The 19,781-nt window shown below is 43.2% G+C and overlaps 1 protein-coding gene across 7 annotated transcripts in view; it reads left to right on the top strand.

Annotated features, from left to right (window-relative positions):
* The window catches only part of ITPR1 (inositol 1,4,5-trisphosphate receptor type 1), a 3,145,915-nt gene that overhangs the window by 1,325,110 nt on the left and 1,801,024 nt on the right, over positions 1-19,781 (top strand). For all 7 annotated transcript variants that reach the window (XM_069643506.1, XM_069643503.1, XM_069643505.1 and 4 more), the window contains one exon: positions 6,676-6,813. In XM_069643506.1, the coding sequence (XP_069499607.1) occupies positions 6,676-6,813 (138 nt within the window). The remainder of the gene's footprint in view (positions 1-6,675; positions 6,814-19,781) is intronic.

Below are 19,781 nucleotides of genomic sequence, written 5' to 3'. Positions count from 1 at the left end.
TCAAGTCCCTGCCAAAAGGTTTGACAAGCAACATCTCTCGTTCGCTTCACTGTCTGTGTAGATCTAGTTCGTACACCCACTCGGAACTAGAGGACAGATTGGAAAAGGGATGTTCAGTTTAAACACAACTTACAGTATTGAACTATTAACAGTGACAAACAACATAATATAGTGACCAGGACACTAACCTTCTTTTGCTTTCTTTTCTTTGAAACTTTCTTGCCTCGAACTTCAACATCAGGACGCTGTTGCTCCGACTCGTGTGTGCATGTCTCCACTTCCTCTTGCGCTGCAACGACTACATTTTCATGATAAGCACATCCATCACGCACTGACGCTCCATCGACTCCCTGAAACATAGAACTTTCATTAGTATGTATAATAATATTGAAAACACAAAATGTACTTGGGGACCAATACCCACGTACATCTCAATAGCAAAACACGAATGAACGCTTTGTGTAGAACATTCAAACGACAATTATTCACGCATTGTTGATCTAGTTAGATGGAACTGGCAAGATCCATACCTCGGGCTCCTCATAGACTTCCATTGATGATATTATTGAAGATGATGCTTCAGTGACTCCCTGAAACACAGTAATTGCATTAGTATGGTTTTCTATTTTGATAAAAAGAACAGAAAGTTTGTGCAGGCGTGAACGGCTCATCTAAATAGACCTGCACAAATGATCAGTTGTCTAAAATAAATAATGGATATGTAAATATGATTCGATTTGCTTGATCGTTGGAAGTGTCACCACCCAGAGATCTGCATCAACTACTAGGGGTGATGTTCTTGTAGAAGAAGCTCCGTCATCTCCCTGAAACATAGTACTAGCGTTAATAAAGAAGGAAGTATAGCGGATGTAATCACGTCATATGATTTCGCTTGATCGAACTGTCAGTATCCATACCTCGAAATGCATAAGAACATCAAGGGAGGATGTAACTGCGGTGCACACTTCTGCAAGCTGTTGCGCCGACCCGTAACTGCATGCTCCCCCTTCTTCTTGGACTAATGCTCCATCGACTCCCTGAAACATAGGACTTTCATTAGTAATGAACACAAAATTGAAAAAAGAAGACACATAGGAGGGCGACGGAACTGTCCTGAAACGTACCTCGAGCATCTGAGTGACATCAACGGTAGTCGTCAATACGTTGGACTCCTCAGCATCTCCCTGAAAGACAGTACTTGCGTTATTTTGGATAACAATAATTATAACTGAAAACAAAGACTAGAGGACGAGTACAAGGGTGTACCATTAGGTAACATAATTACACGATAAATTAAAACTATTGATTTACATGCCTAAAACAAGTCAGTGGCAGAATAGCCAAGTAAGATTACCCGATAGGCGCTTGAAGTGGCTGATGACTGCAATAATGACACGGATGGAGAATCTTCCGCCTTCATATTGAGTGGATACATAAATGGGGAAATTATTGTTAGCTAATGCTACACACTACCGCAAGGCCAAGAGATAAATACGTAAACTTGACTCACCAGTGGAGGGATGTGGACGAATAGAGTGGGAATAGCGGTTGAGAGCAATTTTCGCCTCGCTCGCGGTGTGTTCTTCTTTATTAGCAATGATGTGGAGTACATGTCAGAGGTAAAGTGCCTGCTGCAGATGCGGTATCGATCACCCCTCTTGTCCGCAAAGACCTCTAGGACTCTACTTTCAAGCTCAGACGGTGGATATCCGCAATATCGGACCCATTCTCTTATCTGATCTATTGTCTTAGGGAAAACATGCATTATAGTACCTTCTGATTTATTATGGGTCTTCGAAGGACAACCGCCAATGGAACAGGCAGGCATTGTGGAAAGTTCTGAAAAGAAAAGATCAACAATTCTCTATGAATACCAATGTAAACTCAGAACATGTGACTAGTTCCTTGCATGTACTGTCTTGAACGAAAAGAAATTGGACGCAAAATGATTATGGTACATGGCCTTACCTTGACGAACAAACAGTTAGATGCAGGGATCAGAGTAGTTTCTTGTCGTAGAACAGGGAGCAGTTCACAGGTTGCAAACTGACGAGTTTCCTCGACGTGGTCACGGAAGTTCACAGAGACGAAGAGCAGATAACCAGCACCTTCACGGGTTGACTAGCAAAGCGCAAAGAAGTGCTCATTAGAAATATGAAGTGGGTTATAAAGAATTCGAAACAGGGGTGTGTTTGTGAATGAATGACGTGTATATGTCGTGGCATTATGTGGATTGCAGGGGGCCGTCCAGCGTGAGGGGGGATGCTTGGCAGGAGACACGGGGTCTGGAGGTAGACATGGGAACAACAACCCATGCTCTGTAGACCACTTTGAAGTGTACATGGTCTTTGGCACCTCTTGGCCTTTATCTCTCCCTGACTGCTCCAGTTACCAGCACAAGTACCCCGGTGCGAACTGCCTTTGATAGGGCGGGGGGTGGATTGGGGCGGTGGTCGTGCAGACAAGACACAGGAAGACTCGTGAATGGAGACACACTTATGTGGATTGCAGGGGGCCGTCCAGCGTGAGGGGGGATGCTTGGCAGGAGACACGGGGTCTGGAGGTAGACATGGGAACAACAACCCATGCTCTGTAGACCACTTTGAAGTGTACATGGTCTTTGGCACCTCTTGGCCTTTATCGCTCCCTGACTGCTCCAGTTGCCAGCACAAGTACCCCGGTGCGAACTGCCTTTGATAGGGCGGGGGGTGGATTGGGGCGGTGGTCGTGCAGACAAGACTCGTTTGCCGCAGGGCCTCACCAAGGAGAGGCCATCTAACTGCATGTAAGAGGCTGGCTGCAGGATCTAGTACATGGAAGGCAGGGGGTGAGTTTATAAATACCTCACCCTCCCAGGAGAATATATGGGTGCAGTTCACCCTGGAGACCCTGGATGCCTAGGCAGTTAGTCAGCAGCAGGCTGGCCTGTGGTGGCAAGGCGGCACGGGCCAGAGGTGGTCATCTCTGTACCCGGTGACCAAAAGGATGATTTATTATGATCAACCATATTTACCTATAACCATGTTTTGTATCAATAAAATACAACAGCCTTCCTTTTATTGCCAACGCTTGAACAAATCAAAACAACCATTGTTAAAATATATATTGGGTTTTATTTTGGATCTTAATTTCAATTGAACATAAATAATAAACATTACACATTGTAAATTTGCGGTTGCAGCACATCCAGGGAAAATCCGCTGTATTGTCCACTGTCGCTGGGGAAATGTTGTCTAATGGCAAGTACCGCACAGGCAGGTATTACTCTCCGAACGCGGTGTCCGAGCCTCCCGTGAAGCCACCAAGTGAAGCAACGATAGGCCACCAGCCTGTACCACCTGTGAAAATGAAAGATGCAAACTGTATTAAAATGACAAAACTTTCTTATCACTGTCGATTCAGGTAAAAAATGTCATTCTGCTTTGAAAAAAATTCTATCTAGAAAATGCACAATATGGAACCAATTTACATGCATTCGAATGATATGTAGATGTAATTTTATATGTGGGAGATGACCATGACATAGTAGTGGCATCACTGACATCACAACCAGAGTATACTTACTCGTTACTCGGATTACGCGGACGAACAGTGCCGCGAAGTTCGTGCATAAGCACCATCATCATCCTCAACACGGTCCGTGAGAGGCAGGCTTCCCTGAACTCTGGCAGCTCGGTGATGCATTGCGGACTTTGCTCGCCTTCCTGCAGACTTTGCTCGCCTTCCGAAATGTAGGCCAGGCATCCCGAGTTTTCTCGGCAGCAGCAGTTCTCCTCCTCAGTTGGCATTAGCTCGCACCGATTGCACGTGCACCAGGTGGAGACGCCGTCCATGCGACATGGTCCAGGCTCTTCATCCGTTGACTGGTCCTCCCAACTGCCGTCCGAATCCCCATCGTTTTCGCGTGCTTGCCGTTCCAGTAGTTCTTCCTCGGTGTACTCGGGCTCGTACATATACGGCATTATTGTAGCCATTATGTGGTAAAGAAAGTAAAATAATTTATAGCGGTGGTACTGGTATCTGTTCACACGGGCTACAATCAACGAGGTAGCTGACCAGAGCACAGAAACGAGTCACAGAATACTCAAAGTAACACAGAGAGAGGAATGGATTCGAAAATCTGCTGCTGTGTGTTGTGAAACGGTCTGTTTATACTTATTGAGGAAAGAGGCGTCCTGCCATTTCCATGGCGACACTTCATTAGCTGAGGCGCAGCGATTGTTGACACGAAACGGGAAATGGGCGGTACGCGTCTGCTGATGTCAGGCTCAGGGGCGGGGGATTTGATTTAGTGCCGCAAAAGCAGGTGAGCCAGGGCGATGCGGCAAGTGAGAGGATTATCATAAAATGGCGGATGTTTTCGAGTGCGTTAATGGACGAAAAGTCGGGTAAGGTCCATAGGAAAGTTTTCTACGATCTACCGATTTATGCTTAAAAACACATGGCCGAACCATAGGAACAATAAAAAAAAAGTCCCGGAACTATCCTTTAAGATCCAGAGCATCCAATTTCAATAAACAAATTCCATATTCAGTCTTTTTTTACAGGGGTTGGGTTAGTGTGTTTTCAATAAGTGCGTTTGTATTTTTTAGTTTAATTAGTCACGTTTTTGTAGGTACTTGGTTGGACATTTTGCTTTGACACCACAGTATAATTGCTGTTTTGATGCTTTTGTGCTAGCTCACAGGCCTCTTGAAGAGAATAGCCTGTCATCAGCCAATGTTACCACAAGTGGCAAATTGGCTGTCTACTACTGGTCACATGTGCCGTTTTACGTATACAATTGGGATCACTGGTCGTTTAGTAGTAGTAATGGAAAGGAGTAGGAGGTGTGCCCCACCCACTCACCCATGTACTCATACAGAGCAGTAGTCCTTTCCTTACAACACCACTCCTTATAATGTCATTCTTCCCTCACTAACTCAATTACTGCTAAAATCTCAACGTTCTACCGTACTCATCCCTCAACATATGACCCACAAGGCGTAGCACACTAAAGAAAGACTCCTACCATATCCATTTGCTATCAATACCCCCTGGCCCCCCTTGGCAATGCACCTAGTGCTGCTCTCAAACTTGGGACTACCCTTACCTAACCCATTCCAGCGCCATGCCCCCCCCCCTCCTCCACTACACATAGTAGAATATACAGCAGCACAGATGTAACAGGTGCTTCCGACCTGCACTTATGAATTTTTCATACCTTCATTAACCTATATCGCCAATAAGCACCCCTCTATCCTTACACAGTCAGTGCAGCAAAGCCAACATTATTGGCAGAAGCGCTCCATGTGAGACCGCTTTACTTAATGGCACTCATCACACAGGTGTCCCTGCTTTGTCGGCTCTGGCTGAAGTTAACCGCTGCAGGTTGCAGCAAGAGCAGACAGAAAAGATAAGAGGCTATTACAACCAACTCCTCACCACTTAACCACTGTACTTCTCAGCCTATTGGTTGCAGTCTGCAGGTTTTCACAGTTTGAATGTTTTTCTTTGCATTCTGTGTATAGTTTGTAGTAATTTAATAATGTCATTAGCGCAAAGTAAGGGTACAATCGTGCTAAGAACAGGGACCACTGAAAGTACTTCCAAAAGATGACAAATCACATGCTGATGCTTGTAAGACATCTTACATGATGTTGCATCCACCGTGGTGGGAATTAAATCAGCAGTTCAAACTGCCGGTGAAAACTGTTAAAACCTGAGAGGCCCCTATACCCTGTAGTAACACCCTTCTTTTAAAGGGTGAATGATGTGTTGCTGATAAGTGAACCTGTACATATTACATTTCTTGTAAACAACCTAAAAGAACAACTTAAGTGCGCAGTCTCCTCAAAAGACTTGTGATGGCACACAAGCTGTGGGATAGTGTATTTAAAAGTAGTCTTTGTGAAGTAGTACTTTTTTGCGTTAACAGACAGATTCCCCGGATTGGTTGGGCAAAAAGATCCATGGATACAGATGTAGAATAATAAATTCCATACATGAAATCCAAATGATTAATGTGGTAGGCTTGGTACATGTTCTAATATCATAAGCAAAGGTAAAAAACAGATCGACAGGGCAGACTCCAATAACAAAATCCAACCCAAACCTGCCCCTCCAAAATTGTAGCAGTTCTTATACAATGTTGAACACATTGAAACCTATGAGAGAATAGCGGACCTACCCGCTCCTGAAGGCATCCCTAATGAGTACACTTTCACTTTCTGGCAGATCACAAAGTTTGGCTTCACCTGGTCTACATGCCACTCTGCAGCTCTGGACTTGTTTTAAAAGATTTACTATTTTCTTATCTATTTTCCTTTACAAATAATGTCAACCAGTATTGTGTGCTGAAAATATAAAAAAAAGGACATCATGGAAGAAAACCTTACCGTGCAGGGTTTGAGTAATGCAGAGCATATATTGTCACTTGTGGGTGTCAAGCGTCTATGCATTTTGTATGCAAGCGGATTACAGTTTCAAGTTGGAGACAAACATGTAACCAAACCAGTGCAGAGTTATATTGGCCTAAACTAATATAGCAACATTAATATTGGTTTGATACTTGAAGCAGTGACACATGTTTTAATGTACGATCAGAACTTGACTTTTCAAAATGTAAATTTTTCTTTCCACTGTGAACCCACCGTATCCAAAGATCTGAATATAACTTCTAGTCCCCTTTTGCAGATTTTGATTCGTCTGAGCAGGCTGTGTGTTCAGGAAGGGGCTTCAGTGCGGAAAAGTCGTAAGCAGCAACAGCGGTTACTAAGGAACATGGGAGCTCACTCTGTGGTGCTGGAACTGTTGCAGATTCCTTATGAGAAGGTCAGTTTTACTACTTCAATCTGTTCTCTTCCTAGGACCGTTTGGACGGTGCTGCTACTGTAAATTACATTTGTGAAGTTATTTCGGTATTTGCTAAGCAGATGTCTACATGCACAGGGTTAGAAATTGAGCGGAGCTGGGAGCTATTTAGATCCTGCTTGTATGTTTGTTTATATGTTTTTATACTTATACCACACCTTCCGCCCATGGGCATGGAGGAGCACACCTAACACAAACCAGTACTAAACCGACAAAACCTTAAAATCCATAGCAACAAACAGAAAATAAAAGCGCTTAAATCAATATATAATCAACTGAGCCAGACTGGAGTCCAAACCAATGGCAGTCCAAATCCAGAACAGGAAGGCCAAAAAAAACATACTCAAAAATAAGTCTTAAGAGCTCTTTTAAATACTGAAGTTTAGTTAAGTAAGGCGCTATGGCAGAAAACTGATTAAGGGAATATTGGTCTTAGTTAGGACACTGCAGCCGGAAGATATTTGCTTTTTATACACTAGACACCCGCACTACGTAACGGAATGAGGCGCACAGACTTAGCCTTTCCCTTCTCTACATACTAACTCTTTTAAATACTGCCAGTGAGCGCATTGCCCGTAAGTTTTGAGGAAATTAATTCCATAATATGGCAGCAGTTGAATTGAAGGCCAATCTGCCAGCTCTTTTAAGATTGCATCCAGGTGTTGCCAGTAGGGAAGTGTTGTTTGAGCACAGCATGCGTGTACACAAGATTTAAAAGGTAGACTGGACATGAGTTGAGACTTTTTGCCATGCAACCATTTGAGCGATGGTGGTAATTCGAAACACAAAGCGTTCCTTCACACACAGTGAGCTTCCATAACCTGAGCCCTGCGTTTCAGTTTATTAATAACTTTGACTACACCATTTTGCAGTACTTGAAGCTTACAGAATGACTCTGGGCATAACCATACAGAATGCTACCACAGTAATCAGTTGTGATGCACAATTCTCCTTTATAGAGGAAAGGGCATATACGACATAAGAGTTTAAAGTAGTAGGAGTTGAGGAAACAATAATGGTTGGTTTGAGCAGTTCATGAAAAGTTTGGCATTAAGTTATTCTCCCAGGGTTTTGTCCTTACCTGCCATTGGCATGGTACAACCTGCAATTGTAAACTCTTTGAAATCTTGTGGGAGCTTACCAAGTCTCTGAGTCCCACAATCATTTATTGCCAGCCCGTTGAATGCCATTCAGCTCTGGATGATGAAGTAGATTTTCTTAATATTGGCAAAGTCCTGCCCATAATCTCCAGTGAGATAACGGGATCTGCATGTCTTTGGCTTCGTTGGTATGAAGTACACTGAGACTGTCCAAAAGGGGCTTTGTGAAAAGGTTCTATAAGGTAGGCGCGCACCCAGAAGTGCTGTCTTGCTGGCGAACACCGCTTGATGCTTGCGTGAGGACTTTTGGAATCTTGGAAATGTCCTTCTATTTTGCCGTGTGAGGAGTGTTTTGTCCCTGCCCCTCGCCTTTATAAGGCACGGGCGCACGCACCAGCGCGTGTGCACCCAGAAGTGCACCGGAAGTGCTGTATTGCTGTCTGGCATGCTGCATACTGTGCAGTGACCCAGTGCCTTTCTGGTAAGAGTTCACCTGTGTAGGTGTGTGCGAATGACGCACCTCATCTCTTAAGGCCATCTTAGAAATTAAAGTAAAGGTAAGCAAGTAGTATTAGAGTCTCAGCTAACTGCTTGTCTACCTGTTCGCTTCCCAAACTACTTGCAGCCTTGTTACGTGATCCCCCTTGCTGATGGAGCTTGAGCAGCTGGAGCCTCTGGCTAATAATGCAACGCTGAAGGGTATAGGCGACACTGCTATGCAAAAAAAAGCTCATGGTTGCCGTGGCTGCAGAGTGACCCAAACGTGCTAGCAGAGCCTGTGCGCGTAAGACAATTTATAAATCTAGCCTGCTAAATGAAACTAACTAAGCTAAAATTACGAGCTTTTTTTCTAAGAGAGCGTCATGATGGACGGGAGAGAAATACTCTAAGTAGCATTGAAGAAGAGCGAGTTCTTAATACAATTGTAGAATAATTAAATGCGGCTCTTCCATGCATAAGAACTAAATTAATCTCCAATCTTTTAAAAAGACCGAGTGAAGTAAGAACTGATGAGAACTCATGTGACCAGCAGATGGTCTCCACTTTAGAACCCCAAACCGGGAGGGTTGATACTGCTGTAGTTTTGAAAGTGGATGAAGTGGAGTAGAAACCATAGAGGTAATGGATAGATGCATAAATGAACCTCTTGATGAATCACACAAGTTAAGGGAGACCAAGAACAGCCTAGAGGGTGTGTGTAGCGAAGAAGTTGTTTGTGTTATTAAACAGTTTGTCTTAATATCCCCTGAGATGCCTGCACGGGCAAATTATGTTTTGGTGGGACCTGAAAATATCACTAGAATTGAAATCGATGATGTAACGGGTAATAGCTGAGGTGGGGATATTGTACCTCCTTACAGTTCCCCAATAAGCTGTACAGGTGTAGCCGAGCAGGATGGTAGTGTATTTGAATGTAATCTAGATGTCGGCAACAATAGTATGAGGTCACATAAAATGTTTGAAGCGCTCGAGAACCTACTATCAACCCTTGTAGACAAATGTGACAATATAGAATGAAAATTGGATGTAGAATCTCTACTTTTCTCAAAAGCATCAATAGTGGTAGAAAAGTAATGAGAGATTGTAGCATGAATACGGAAGAGGGAAGTATGAATGTGTGCGACACAGCTAAAGGGTGAAGATGAAAGATCACAAGAATGTGTGATACAGAATGGATTGGAAGAGAGATGCAATGTGAGTGAGAGTAGTATGAAAAATACACCACAAACTAAAAAAGAATATAACACAGGACGGCAACAGAAATGAACTCAGAAATGGTAAAAAGCTTGGTAAGAAAATTGCCCAAGCAGCTATATACAGGGAGAAATGACACGCCCATGTTAAAAACTTATCCCTGATCATTGAGCAAAGCTCATATAGGGAGATATGGTGAATACACTCCCGGGTTCAAGCCGCTCCAAGAACACAGTACAGACAGATAATCCTCAAGCGATAGTGAGTACTAACAACACTGAGATTGTGGTAGCTGTTCACTCTGTTGAAGAAATACTTACAAACAAAAAGAGTAAAGAAAAGAAAAAGGGCAAGGACATACGCCAGTATCTGTCATGCTCCATAGAGAATGAGCCTAATTCACCATCCCCAGTCTGGCAGAGGAGAGGGGCGTAAACGTACAGCAGCGATAAAGAAGAGAGATAGGAAGTATAGTTGCGTATTAGACTGTTTTAGAAGACATCCAGAGTATCTTTAAGGAAACATCAGATACTAACAGCAACCTCAAGGGCACTGTACCTAATAAGGCAAACCTGAAGGTTAATAAAGTACTAAACCTATGTGACAGACAGGATGAGTTGGATCACAGAACAAAGAGGTATAGACAGCACAAGATCAAGGTGAATGAATCAAATGAAAGACCCTCACAGATTAAAATAAGAGCCCTACAATTTCAAGCTGTAGATTGTGTTAACAATAGAGTATTGCTAAATGGAGAGCAGATCATCCAACTGTGCCACACAATAGTACCTTTAAGAATGATCACATCTGAAGACATCAGAATTGTTGACCAACTGGTGGTAACCCAGGCTGTGACATCCAATGTGTGGTGCTCTAGAATATCTACATTATAATACACATTGCAGTACCAAAGTGAGTTCTGTAAATTGGGCTAGTCTTGTGAAGAAATATTAATGAATACTGTTAAATACAACCAAAGCGGAAATGGTCCCCACACTCGCTTGAAACATGGGGCTACTTTGGGTGGGTCACCAAGAAAAGGGAGAAATGCGGATACATCTAAAAATAGGCAAGAGGAAAGTAAGAAATCATGTGATGAACTGTGTGATGAAGATATTACAGAGACACCTGAAGGATACTGGCAATGGCTGCCGGTAGCATTTAAATCTCAGTTTGGCAAGAAATATCGATGACAGTGATGTTATCATGTCATGGAACCCAAGGGGCAATTCACACTACACGTCAGATGATGGCCTCCTAGCTAATATGCTGTTGTTTTTTCGTGGTGGCACTACAAGAGACCTGGCTGTGGGAGCAGTGTGATATAGACGGGCGTAGTACTCTGCAAAGTCTAGCTATAAAGGGTCCCATGGGACGATCCAGGGGAGGACTATTGATCTCAGTCAGACACCCTTGGATGGCCCATGACACTGTGTAGTCCACTGATATGGTGTTAGCGGTATTAATCCAATGTTATTAGTCTAAAACTCACACTATATCAGGTGTGAACATAGCAACCCTCCAAATGGTGTATATAACAAAACAACCATTGAGACTGTATCTCGCATTCTAGAAGAATGTGATGCCGAGATCGCCCTTATGCTTGTGGACTTTAACACCTTAATTGAAGTAAGTAAAGTTTGTCAAGATGAAAAAACAGGAATCAGGACCACCTAGCAAAAATTCCACTAATAGGGAAGGAAAAGGCTGGGCCAAATTGTTAGACACACAATTTGAATTTGCTGAATGGTAACTGTGAATGTGATACCAACAGAGGTGCCACTCGTGTAAGTGGGAAAAGTATAACCACCATTGATTACTTAATAATTAATGAGAGCGCAAGTGAATTTTTGCTGGACATAACGGTTGATATACTTGAGGAGAGCGATCATTTACCCCTTTATCTGTTGCTTTCCAAGGATGAAGACATAAGTAATTACGAATTGAATGGTAACATCTTTGTAACTAATGGGAAGAATATGATCAAATGGAATCCCAATAAACTAGAAAAAGGAAGAGAGATAGCGGAGCAGGATCTGCTGCACTTCAAGACATAGTCGAGCCTTTCGCTTTACAAGCATTCAAGCAAGTCTTTTTAGCCGTTCAGGCTGTCTCGTGTCAAAAAAAAATCCTACACGAGTGTGAGCGAAAGATGGAATCTCGCTCACCACCATTAACCGCAGTTTGACAGAGTCATCCACGATGCAAAAAAATTAAGAACTACAATTGGGCTGCTAAAAAATCATGAACAGATAGATGCTCCTCTTAGAATTAGAGCAACCATCAAAAATGGCTACGACAGCACAGAGCTAAGGCTGTCAATGAAGTTTGTCGGTCATTAGCACATTTCGCCACAACTACTAATAACATAGGAGTTTGGACTGTTGTAAATGGCACCAAAAAAAAAACTCTGTCCATGAACAGTGAATGCGCACATGTTATGTCTCATGTGAAAAAGACCCTTGGGGCACAAGATATAGCAGATGAGAAATGTGCTAAGAATGAGGAACAATGTGTTGGACAGCATACCGTTGAAAAACTCACCAAAATGATTAAAGCTCTTCCTAAATCACGAGTAGTAGGACCTGATGGCACCTGTAACGCACTTTTCAGGACCTCTCTTGAACATTGGGCACATGCCTTATACCTCTTATTCCAATGGATTGGCAAACATGGTCTGGTCCCCAACACCTGTAGAGAGAGCTTCATTCTGCCCATTCATAAAAAAGGATGTTGGAAAGACCCAACTAACTACTGTGAGCTAACCATATTAGACATCCCGGTAAAAGTATTTGCCAAATTATTATTACAAGAGTTGAACCAATGGATTTCTGAAAATCACATTCTTCCTCCCAATCAATCAGGTTTTCTGACAGTCTTCCACAGTGCATAATATCACCGTTCTTCTTGCAACATCCATTGAATATCCCTGGAACAGGCGTCAGCTTCCAGTATATGGAGCATTTATAGATTTTAGTGCCACCTTCGACACGATTCTAAGGAACAGGCTGTGGAACAAACTTATCCGATGGGGTCCCTCACCGGCTGCTAACCATGATCAGGCTACTGTATACTAACACCTCAGTTAGAGTAAGGCTTGATGGGGAGGGCAAAGTTACCAATCTGATTCTGACTTGTAGAGTAGTCAAACAAGGTTGCATACTGGCTGCTACACTTTTTAACTTATATTTGGCAGACCTGGCAGTAGCACTAAATGCCCCCTCTCAAATGATATCAAAATGGGGGACACCTAAAAATCGGTTGGCTAGGTTATGCAGATGACTTACTGCTACTTGATTATACCCCAAGTTTAAATTGCTGGCGCTAGTTAAGTTTGGAAATGACAATGGGCTAAAAATCAACTTGGTGAAGACCAAAGTTATTGCCTTCTTAGGAAAAACAAAAATCCAACATTTGAACAAACCAAGATGGACCATTGCTGGACAGAATATCGAATAGGTTGAATGTTATAAATATATGGGTGGTGTTGTAGATCAGAAATTGATTTGGAATCAACAGTGGACTGAGACAAAAGGCAAATGTATGTAATGCACTATGGCATTAAGTCACTTCATTGGAACGCAAGGCGGATGCTCCCTAAGTACCATCCTATTGTTATATTCTGCAAAAGTTGTTCCCTGTCTCCTATATGGGGCTGAAATATGGGGAAAAAATTCAAAAAGGAATTGAATAGGTCTGAAGGGAAAATTCAAAACATTTTGTTCAGAATGCCTAAAACACCCTGATTTAATTTATTTTACTAGAATGTAACGTGATGCGAAAAGGTGATAATATGGAATATAAAGTCTCAATACTATATGCTAAGTTATGCACCTTTGATAATGATACTACCATTGTTGAAAGCGTTTAGAGAAATTGATAAAAACAATGTTTGCGTGCTGCTTGAATACCTTGGATCTATTTACATTAAATGGGCCAAGGATAGAGAAAACAAGTGGATAAATCATACACACGCAAAAGATAAAACACCCGCTGAAATACGTAATACATTATGCAGGAAAAGAAAGGGACATGGTTCATTTTGCAACAAATGTTAAGTGGTACCTTTATACAGCAATGGCTGGGGCGCTCTGAAACCCCCAAATACTTGTGTGCGTTCCTAAATAGTAAATCGATTAGGCAATACCTACTGTTTAAATTCAACATGTCTGACATGTTGGAAATTGCTGGTGCAAAACTTGGAATTGAAAGAAATTGTCGGTGGTGTAGACAATGTGGGATTCTAAAAAATTGAAACAGCTGAAGACATTCTATGTCACTGCGAGAGTTTTGCTACGCTAAGACTGAAATACTTGGGTCTATGACAATTCTCTTGACCTTGAATATGTTAACAAAATGTGGGAAAAACTTTTAGAAGGCCATGATGTAAATGTAATCTTTCGTATGATTAACTTTTATGACTTGTTTTTACATTCTTAGCCAACTTTTTGGCTATACTTTTATCAAACGGTTGGAGCAACAACATCGGCATCTGAGAAGACAACGTAACCTTTACGTGTACAATACAATGGACAATCAGAGTTTTTCGGCTCGCACTTACTTGATGGGGCGATTCCAAAACAAGCGGTTTCTTTCTCCCTCCCCCCCCAGACCCTATTTTTATCATCACATATCACAGTCCGACCCGCCCCCATCACCCGGGCCCAAATAGCCACAATAGATGGGGTTTGAATGTCAAGGCAGGGAATTTAAGATCATAATCCAGTAGTGACGACCGGATTGATTGAAATTGGTGGAGCTTTCCCTCCTTTGCGGCTGTCACCTTAACCACCACCAACACATCCCAGACCTTAATCGACCATAGTCCCAGGTCCGGACTTTCTGCTGCTTACCAGCCCCTACCGGTGGTAATAAGCGCTGCCAGCAGCAAATGTGTCAACAGCTTTGCCCGGGCCCCAGACATTGGGTATACCCCCTCATATAGAGTCCCCAGGAGCAAGGTTTTAGGGCAAATCGGGGTTAACTACCCATGATAGCTTCTATGGTCTGCACAATGGTCTCCCAAAAAGATCGAATCAGGGGACCAATCCCACCACATGTGAAAATAAGAGCTGTGAGCTCCACAGTTCCACCAGCAGGTAGGAGGAATTGAAGCCTGGGGGGGTGGGTATACAGGGAAATAACTGTTTTTTTTTTTAAACTCTTATTATTGAATTTTACAACATGTTTAATCATTCCCCAACTGTTCCCTCGAAACACCCCCCAGTAACCCTGGCAATAACACCCCCCAGTAACCCCGGCAATTTTTGATCTGCCCTTGGTCCATTCCTTTCATGAACCGGTCACCAAAGTTCATTGTAGATCCAACTGTTTTAAGCGCTGCAGGCACCACACCACACGAAAATCATCTTTGAGGAAAGCCAACGTTCCCCCCCAGACTTTTGCGAAGTTGTGCACATTTTTGTTCATGGCATACGTTGCCTACTCAAGGGCTATAATTTCCCATATCTTCCGCAGCCAGTCCTGCATCATGCGTACCACTGGGCTTTTCCACCTCTGTGCTATTATCATAGCTGCAAACGTTAGGACCCCACTCGATTTTTCCCCTTGTTCTAGGTTCCCCCACTGCCGTGCCCCCTCTGATTCCCAAAATAATCTGTTATGGTGGTCTGCTATCCCCTGGCCCGTATGCCTGATCCTGCACCCTCTGCACCTCCCGCCAGAATGGCTCAATTTTCGGCACCTCCAGCAGACATGCTCTGCCGTACCCTCCATCCCACAGCCCCTCCAGTAGTTCCCGGAGGTTCCCGGGTATATCTTATGGAGACTGGCTAGTGTGTAGTGCCAGCCGAGTAAAATCTTATACCATGCTTCTTGTAACTGAGATGCTTTTGCTAACTTGGGGATCTTCCTCCACAACCTCTCCAATTCTTCCCCTTCGATCTCTCACTCCAGGACCCGCTCCCATCTCCGCATATACGGCCACTGTTGCCTAGCATTTGCGTTGTCCAATATCCTATAGAGGTTGGATCTTGGCCCCTTGGCCCCGTCGTTGGATAGGAGGAATTTTTGTAACTGAGGTGTTTCCATGGTCGCTGGCTCCCTGTTCCCGGGGTGTAACGCCCAATTGCCTTAATTGCGAATACCTAAGTTGTTCCCCTTCCTTCACTGTAAATTCCCTTTAACAGTCCTCAAAGGAGAGTATTCACTTACCTCGGAACATGTCCCCCAGTTTCCTGCACCCCCCGTCTTTCCATTGCTTGAATGCCCCCTTTTCCAGCCCTGGTGTGAAGTCCCAGTTGTTGAATATAGATGTGAAAGGTAGTTATCCCCTTGGTTCCCACCAGTTTATCCCAGTTTTCTGCTACTAGTTTAGTTGTGGTGCTCTCGTACATGTGCTTTGGCCTGTGTTGTTTCGGTAGCCATAGCACTTCTGCCAAATTCTGGTGGGCTACTGCTCTGTCCATCTTCACCCATTGTTTGTCTTTTGCGTGCTGTCCCCTTCTTGAAGCCATTCTATAATTTCCCGTAGCTGTGTAGCCTCTTAGTACTGCTGGAAGTCCCGTCTGGGTGCCATCAACAGGTACCTACTGACCCTCGCTCTTTTCCCCTCCCATGAGAACGTTTGTTAGGGCCCGTAGTTCCCTGAAAAAGCCTGTTGTATCGCCTGAGGGATTGCCTGGAATAAATACAGTAGTCTTGGGAGCGTGACCATTTTGACTGGCCAACCGTCCCAACCACGAGACCCGGAGGTTTCTCCACCTGTGAAAATCCCATTTGATATCCTTCAATAGTCGGGGGTAGTGGACCGCGTACCAGCCTGCAAGGGTCACTGTGATCCTCACTCCCAGATACCGGATAACCTCCGGACTAGCTACAGCGGGCCGGATAGCCAGGAAGGTTGGACCCTGCTTGGGTTTTAAGGAATGCACCTTTTATTCATTGCTTTGCTCTGCTGCTGGTTTCTTCCCTGGGTAGTGCAGGACCCTCCAGTCTTCCTACTTCTGATCAGTCCGACAGTCGCTTCAGGAACCGTGAGCCTGCAGGAACTACCAGAAACTTCTGCCTCGGCTACAGCTCCATCTCCGTTTTAAGGTACTGTGCAAATCCAGTTGTGCGTTTCGTTCAGCCGCGGTGTAAGTGTTGGAAATCTTTCTCCAATCCGAGGGCTTGTCCTTCTCTTCGAATAACCTTTCTACCAACCAACCTCATCCGGAAACCGTGCCACGAACTTTACCGCAAACTACCCTGAACTGTATTATCTTGAGAAAAACACTTTTGAACCATTGACTTTGGCCCTAAGTCTTTTCTATCTCATTTTATCATTGTAGTCTCTCTTGCTCGCTTGCCCTGAGTACTTACCTGTTGGTGTGGATCCATTTCTGTTAACTGTGGTCTGTCCCTCCCTTTTAAATTGCTGGAGTGCCATTTTGCTCCCACTTCATTTTGTGAGCTTAACTTGTCTGGAATTTAAGGGAAGTGGTGTGGTGTATTAAGAGAGTGATTTTTATAATAGTGTAATGATATACAACTGAAGAGTGAAATAAATGTATATTCTTTTACTTGAAAACCTTGAGTCAGTGTTTGCCTGAATCATAGTAATTGCTGTCCTTTGTGTAACTATTTGATACTGCTCACTTACTCTTGAGATAAGTCTGGCTGCTCCGCTGCTGCTACCACTTTAACTGTGTAGTACAGGTTTGTACCAAAGATGAAATTGTACCATCACTTGTAGTCTTAAGTGTGTGTGCTGTTCCCAAAGGGTACTGCAGATAATTCTGCCTAACACCTAGAAAGCTTTTAACTGTGAATCTCCACATTGTGCCCGTCAATCATGATGTGTCTGGACACAATCTTCCTACTGTACAGTTATGGTATGCCACATGATTCTGAAGACTTAATTGGGAGGGTTAATTTCCCAATGCTGGAAGCAGAACAGTTTATTCTTGTAAATGGTGCAGAATGTTTAAGTTCTTCTGAGAGCAACTACCTTCCAGGTGCTTTACCAGTTACTGGGTTCATATTCTTATTTCGAAATTTCTTAATGCTCGATATGTGGATTTAATTACGAGCAGTATTTCTGGCAAAAGTTGCCAGAAGGTTTTTACATCATAGGTGAGGTTCACACAAGGTTTCTAATATGAACCCATTGTTTTTCTGTTCAAAGTGGCCTGTATCCTGCCTAGCATGAGTTTTTACCAATAGGTTTGAGACTGTACCATCTGTCGGAGTGAAAAATTTGACCAACTTTGGGATAGAGGTAACCAGTCAGTTTTAGGGGTTAAACAAATAGTGATCTGATGATCTGGGGCTTCCAGAGGAAAACCACCTTTTGGGCATGTTAATACGTATTTTATTTCATAATACTGTCTGAATTGTTTTGTTTCTCACAGAGTGGTATGTGAGAAACCTTAAGGTGTCTCACCCGCTAGTCACCGCAGATCTGTGATCCAGGTGGCCAGGACACGGCCTTCACGTTTGGATCTAGTCCATGGGGGTGGACCAGTTTCTTTGTTTATTTATTTTTTAATGCGCACCAAACCCGAGGGTAACAGGGCACAACAGTAAGGTGGTGCAAAGCTTACAAAGTTAGAAATAATTCAAGTATGACACAATATATTACAGGTAGTATTACAGAGGCAGTTTTTGGATAACTGGGTGAGGGTTCTTCGGGTGGTGGAAGTGGGACACCGGATTGCGAGATGCAGTATCCTCTTCCCTGTAACACCTTTACCCCATCCTACCAAGTAGGATACTTAGGGAATCAGCCCCCCTGCCCCTTTCCAACACGAACACTTTCTCACGGACAGCCCGCTGTAAGAGAAAACGGACTAACACCCAAGCCATATACCTGATATGTCCGAGTACAATGGTCATGCAGGGTCAGGCAATTACTGACCATTATACACACCAGACTTCCAGTACACTTCCCCCACATGGTTCAAAGGCGGAGCCGGAGAGCACATTCTGAGCAAGGTAAAACACACGAGGAAGCAGCAGTTCCAAGATGGCATTTTAATACAAGGCAAAAGACGGTAAAGCTGAAGGGGATCGCAAGTAGGGAAGTGCCCTTGACAATTTCGACGAGGAACCGTTACTTTCAGAAGCCTTCGAGAACTGAAGACGTAAGACCAAGAAACAAGGCTGAAGAATACTGCATTGTGTGTCAGAGGTATACGGTGTTGTCCCGTGCTTATAGTCAAGGTGGGGAGAATTGTTTGCCACTGTGGTACTGTCCTTTGCTCTTTCAACAAAGCACCGACAGTGAAGTCAGCACAGCCGATGAGTTGGGGAGACTGATACCAGACCAGTTTGTGTTGAGCCAAGGTTTATAGTGATAATATCGAAAAAATGTCGAACTACAAAAATGTCCAAAAAAAAAGTCGAAAACAAAAAAATCAAAAAGATATACATATAACTGAAACAATCAATTTTTCGGAAAATGTTGAAAAAAAAAAGTCGACGAACAATAGTAATATACCAATGTAAAGTGTCATCAATAGTACCATTTAATAGGGGTGGTCCCCCCCTCACCCGACACCCCGCAGCCACAAACCACCAGCCCCCCCCCTCACCCCTCATACACAACACAAAAGGGTAGAAAGGGTTAAGCAAATAGGTGACAACCACGAGTAAAGAACCTTTCCTATGTACCAAGGAACAAATAACGGTTGTGGAAAACCGTCATTACCTGACAGAACCACAATTGAGATCGGACTGCAGGAAATTGAATAGAATTACTTCAGACTAAAACAGGTAATATTAGCATAACTAACATGTAACTAGACATTAAGGTATCTTACTATATAAAAATGTGTGAGAGGAATGATAAAACAGTTTATTTTCTCAGTTATTTTAGAGTAAACAATGGAGAACAAGGTGGAGTATATCACCTCACAAAAAGGAGGCAAACAGATGGTTTTGAATGGTTATATTTTCTATAAAGAAGCCGAAAAAAGGAACGCACTTATTGGAAGTGCGCAGAGTATGGCAAAACAAAATGCAGTGCAAGAGCAATTACTGAAGCTTCAAATGTAAAGACCAAAAATGAGCACAACCATCTACCAGATCAAACAAATATTATAATTAAAAAAACAATTTACGAACTGAAACGAAAAGCAGTGGAAAGTCAAGGTGAAGCAAGTGGGTCAGTGATTTCAAGTGTTTGTGACA

Source organism: Ambystoma mexicanum, chromosome 2p (genome assembly GCF_040938575.1).
Source record: "Ambystoma mexicanum isolate Mex_15411 chromosome 2p, UKY_AmexF1_1, whole genome shotgun sequence".
In the NCBI taxonomy this organism is placed as follows: Eukaryota; Metazoa; Chordata; class Amphibia; order Caudata; family Ambystomatidae; genus Ambystoma; species Ambystoma mexicanum.
The sequence above is the reverse complement of the archived record's forward strand: the minus strand, read 5'-3'. Positions and strand labels throughout refer to the sequence as shown.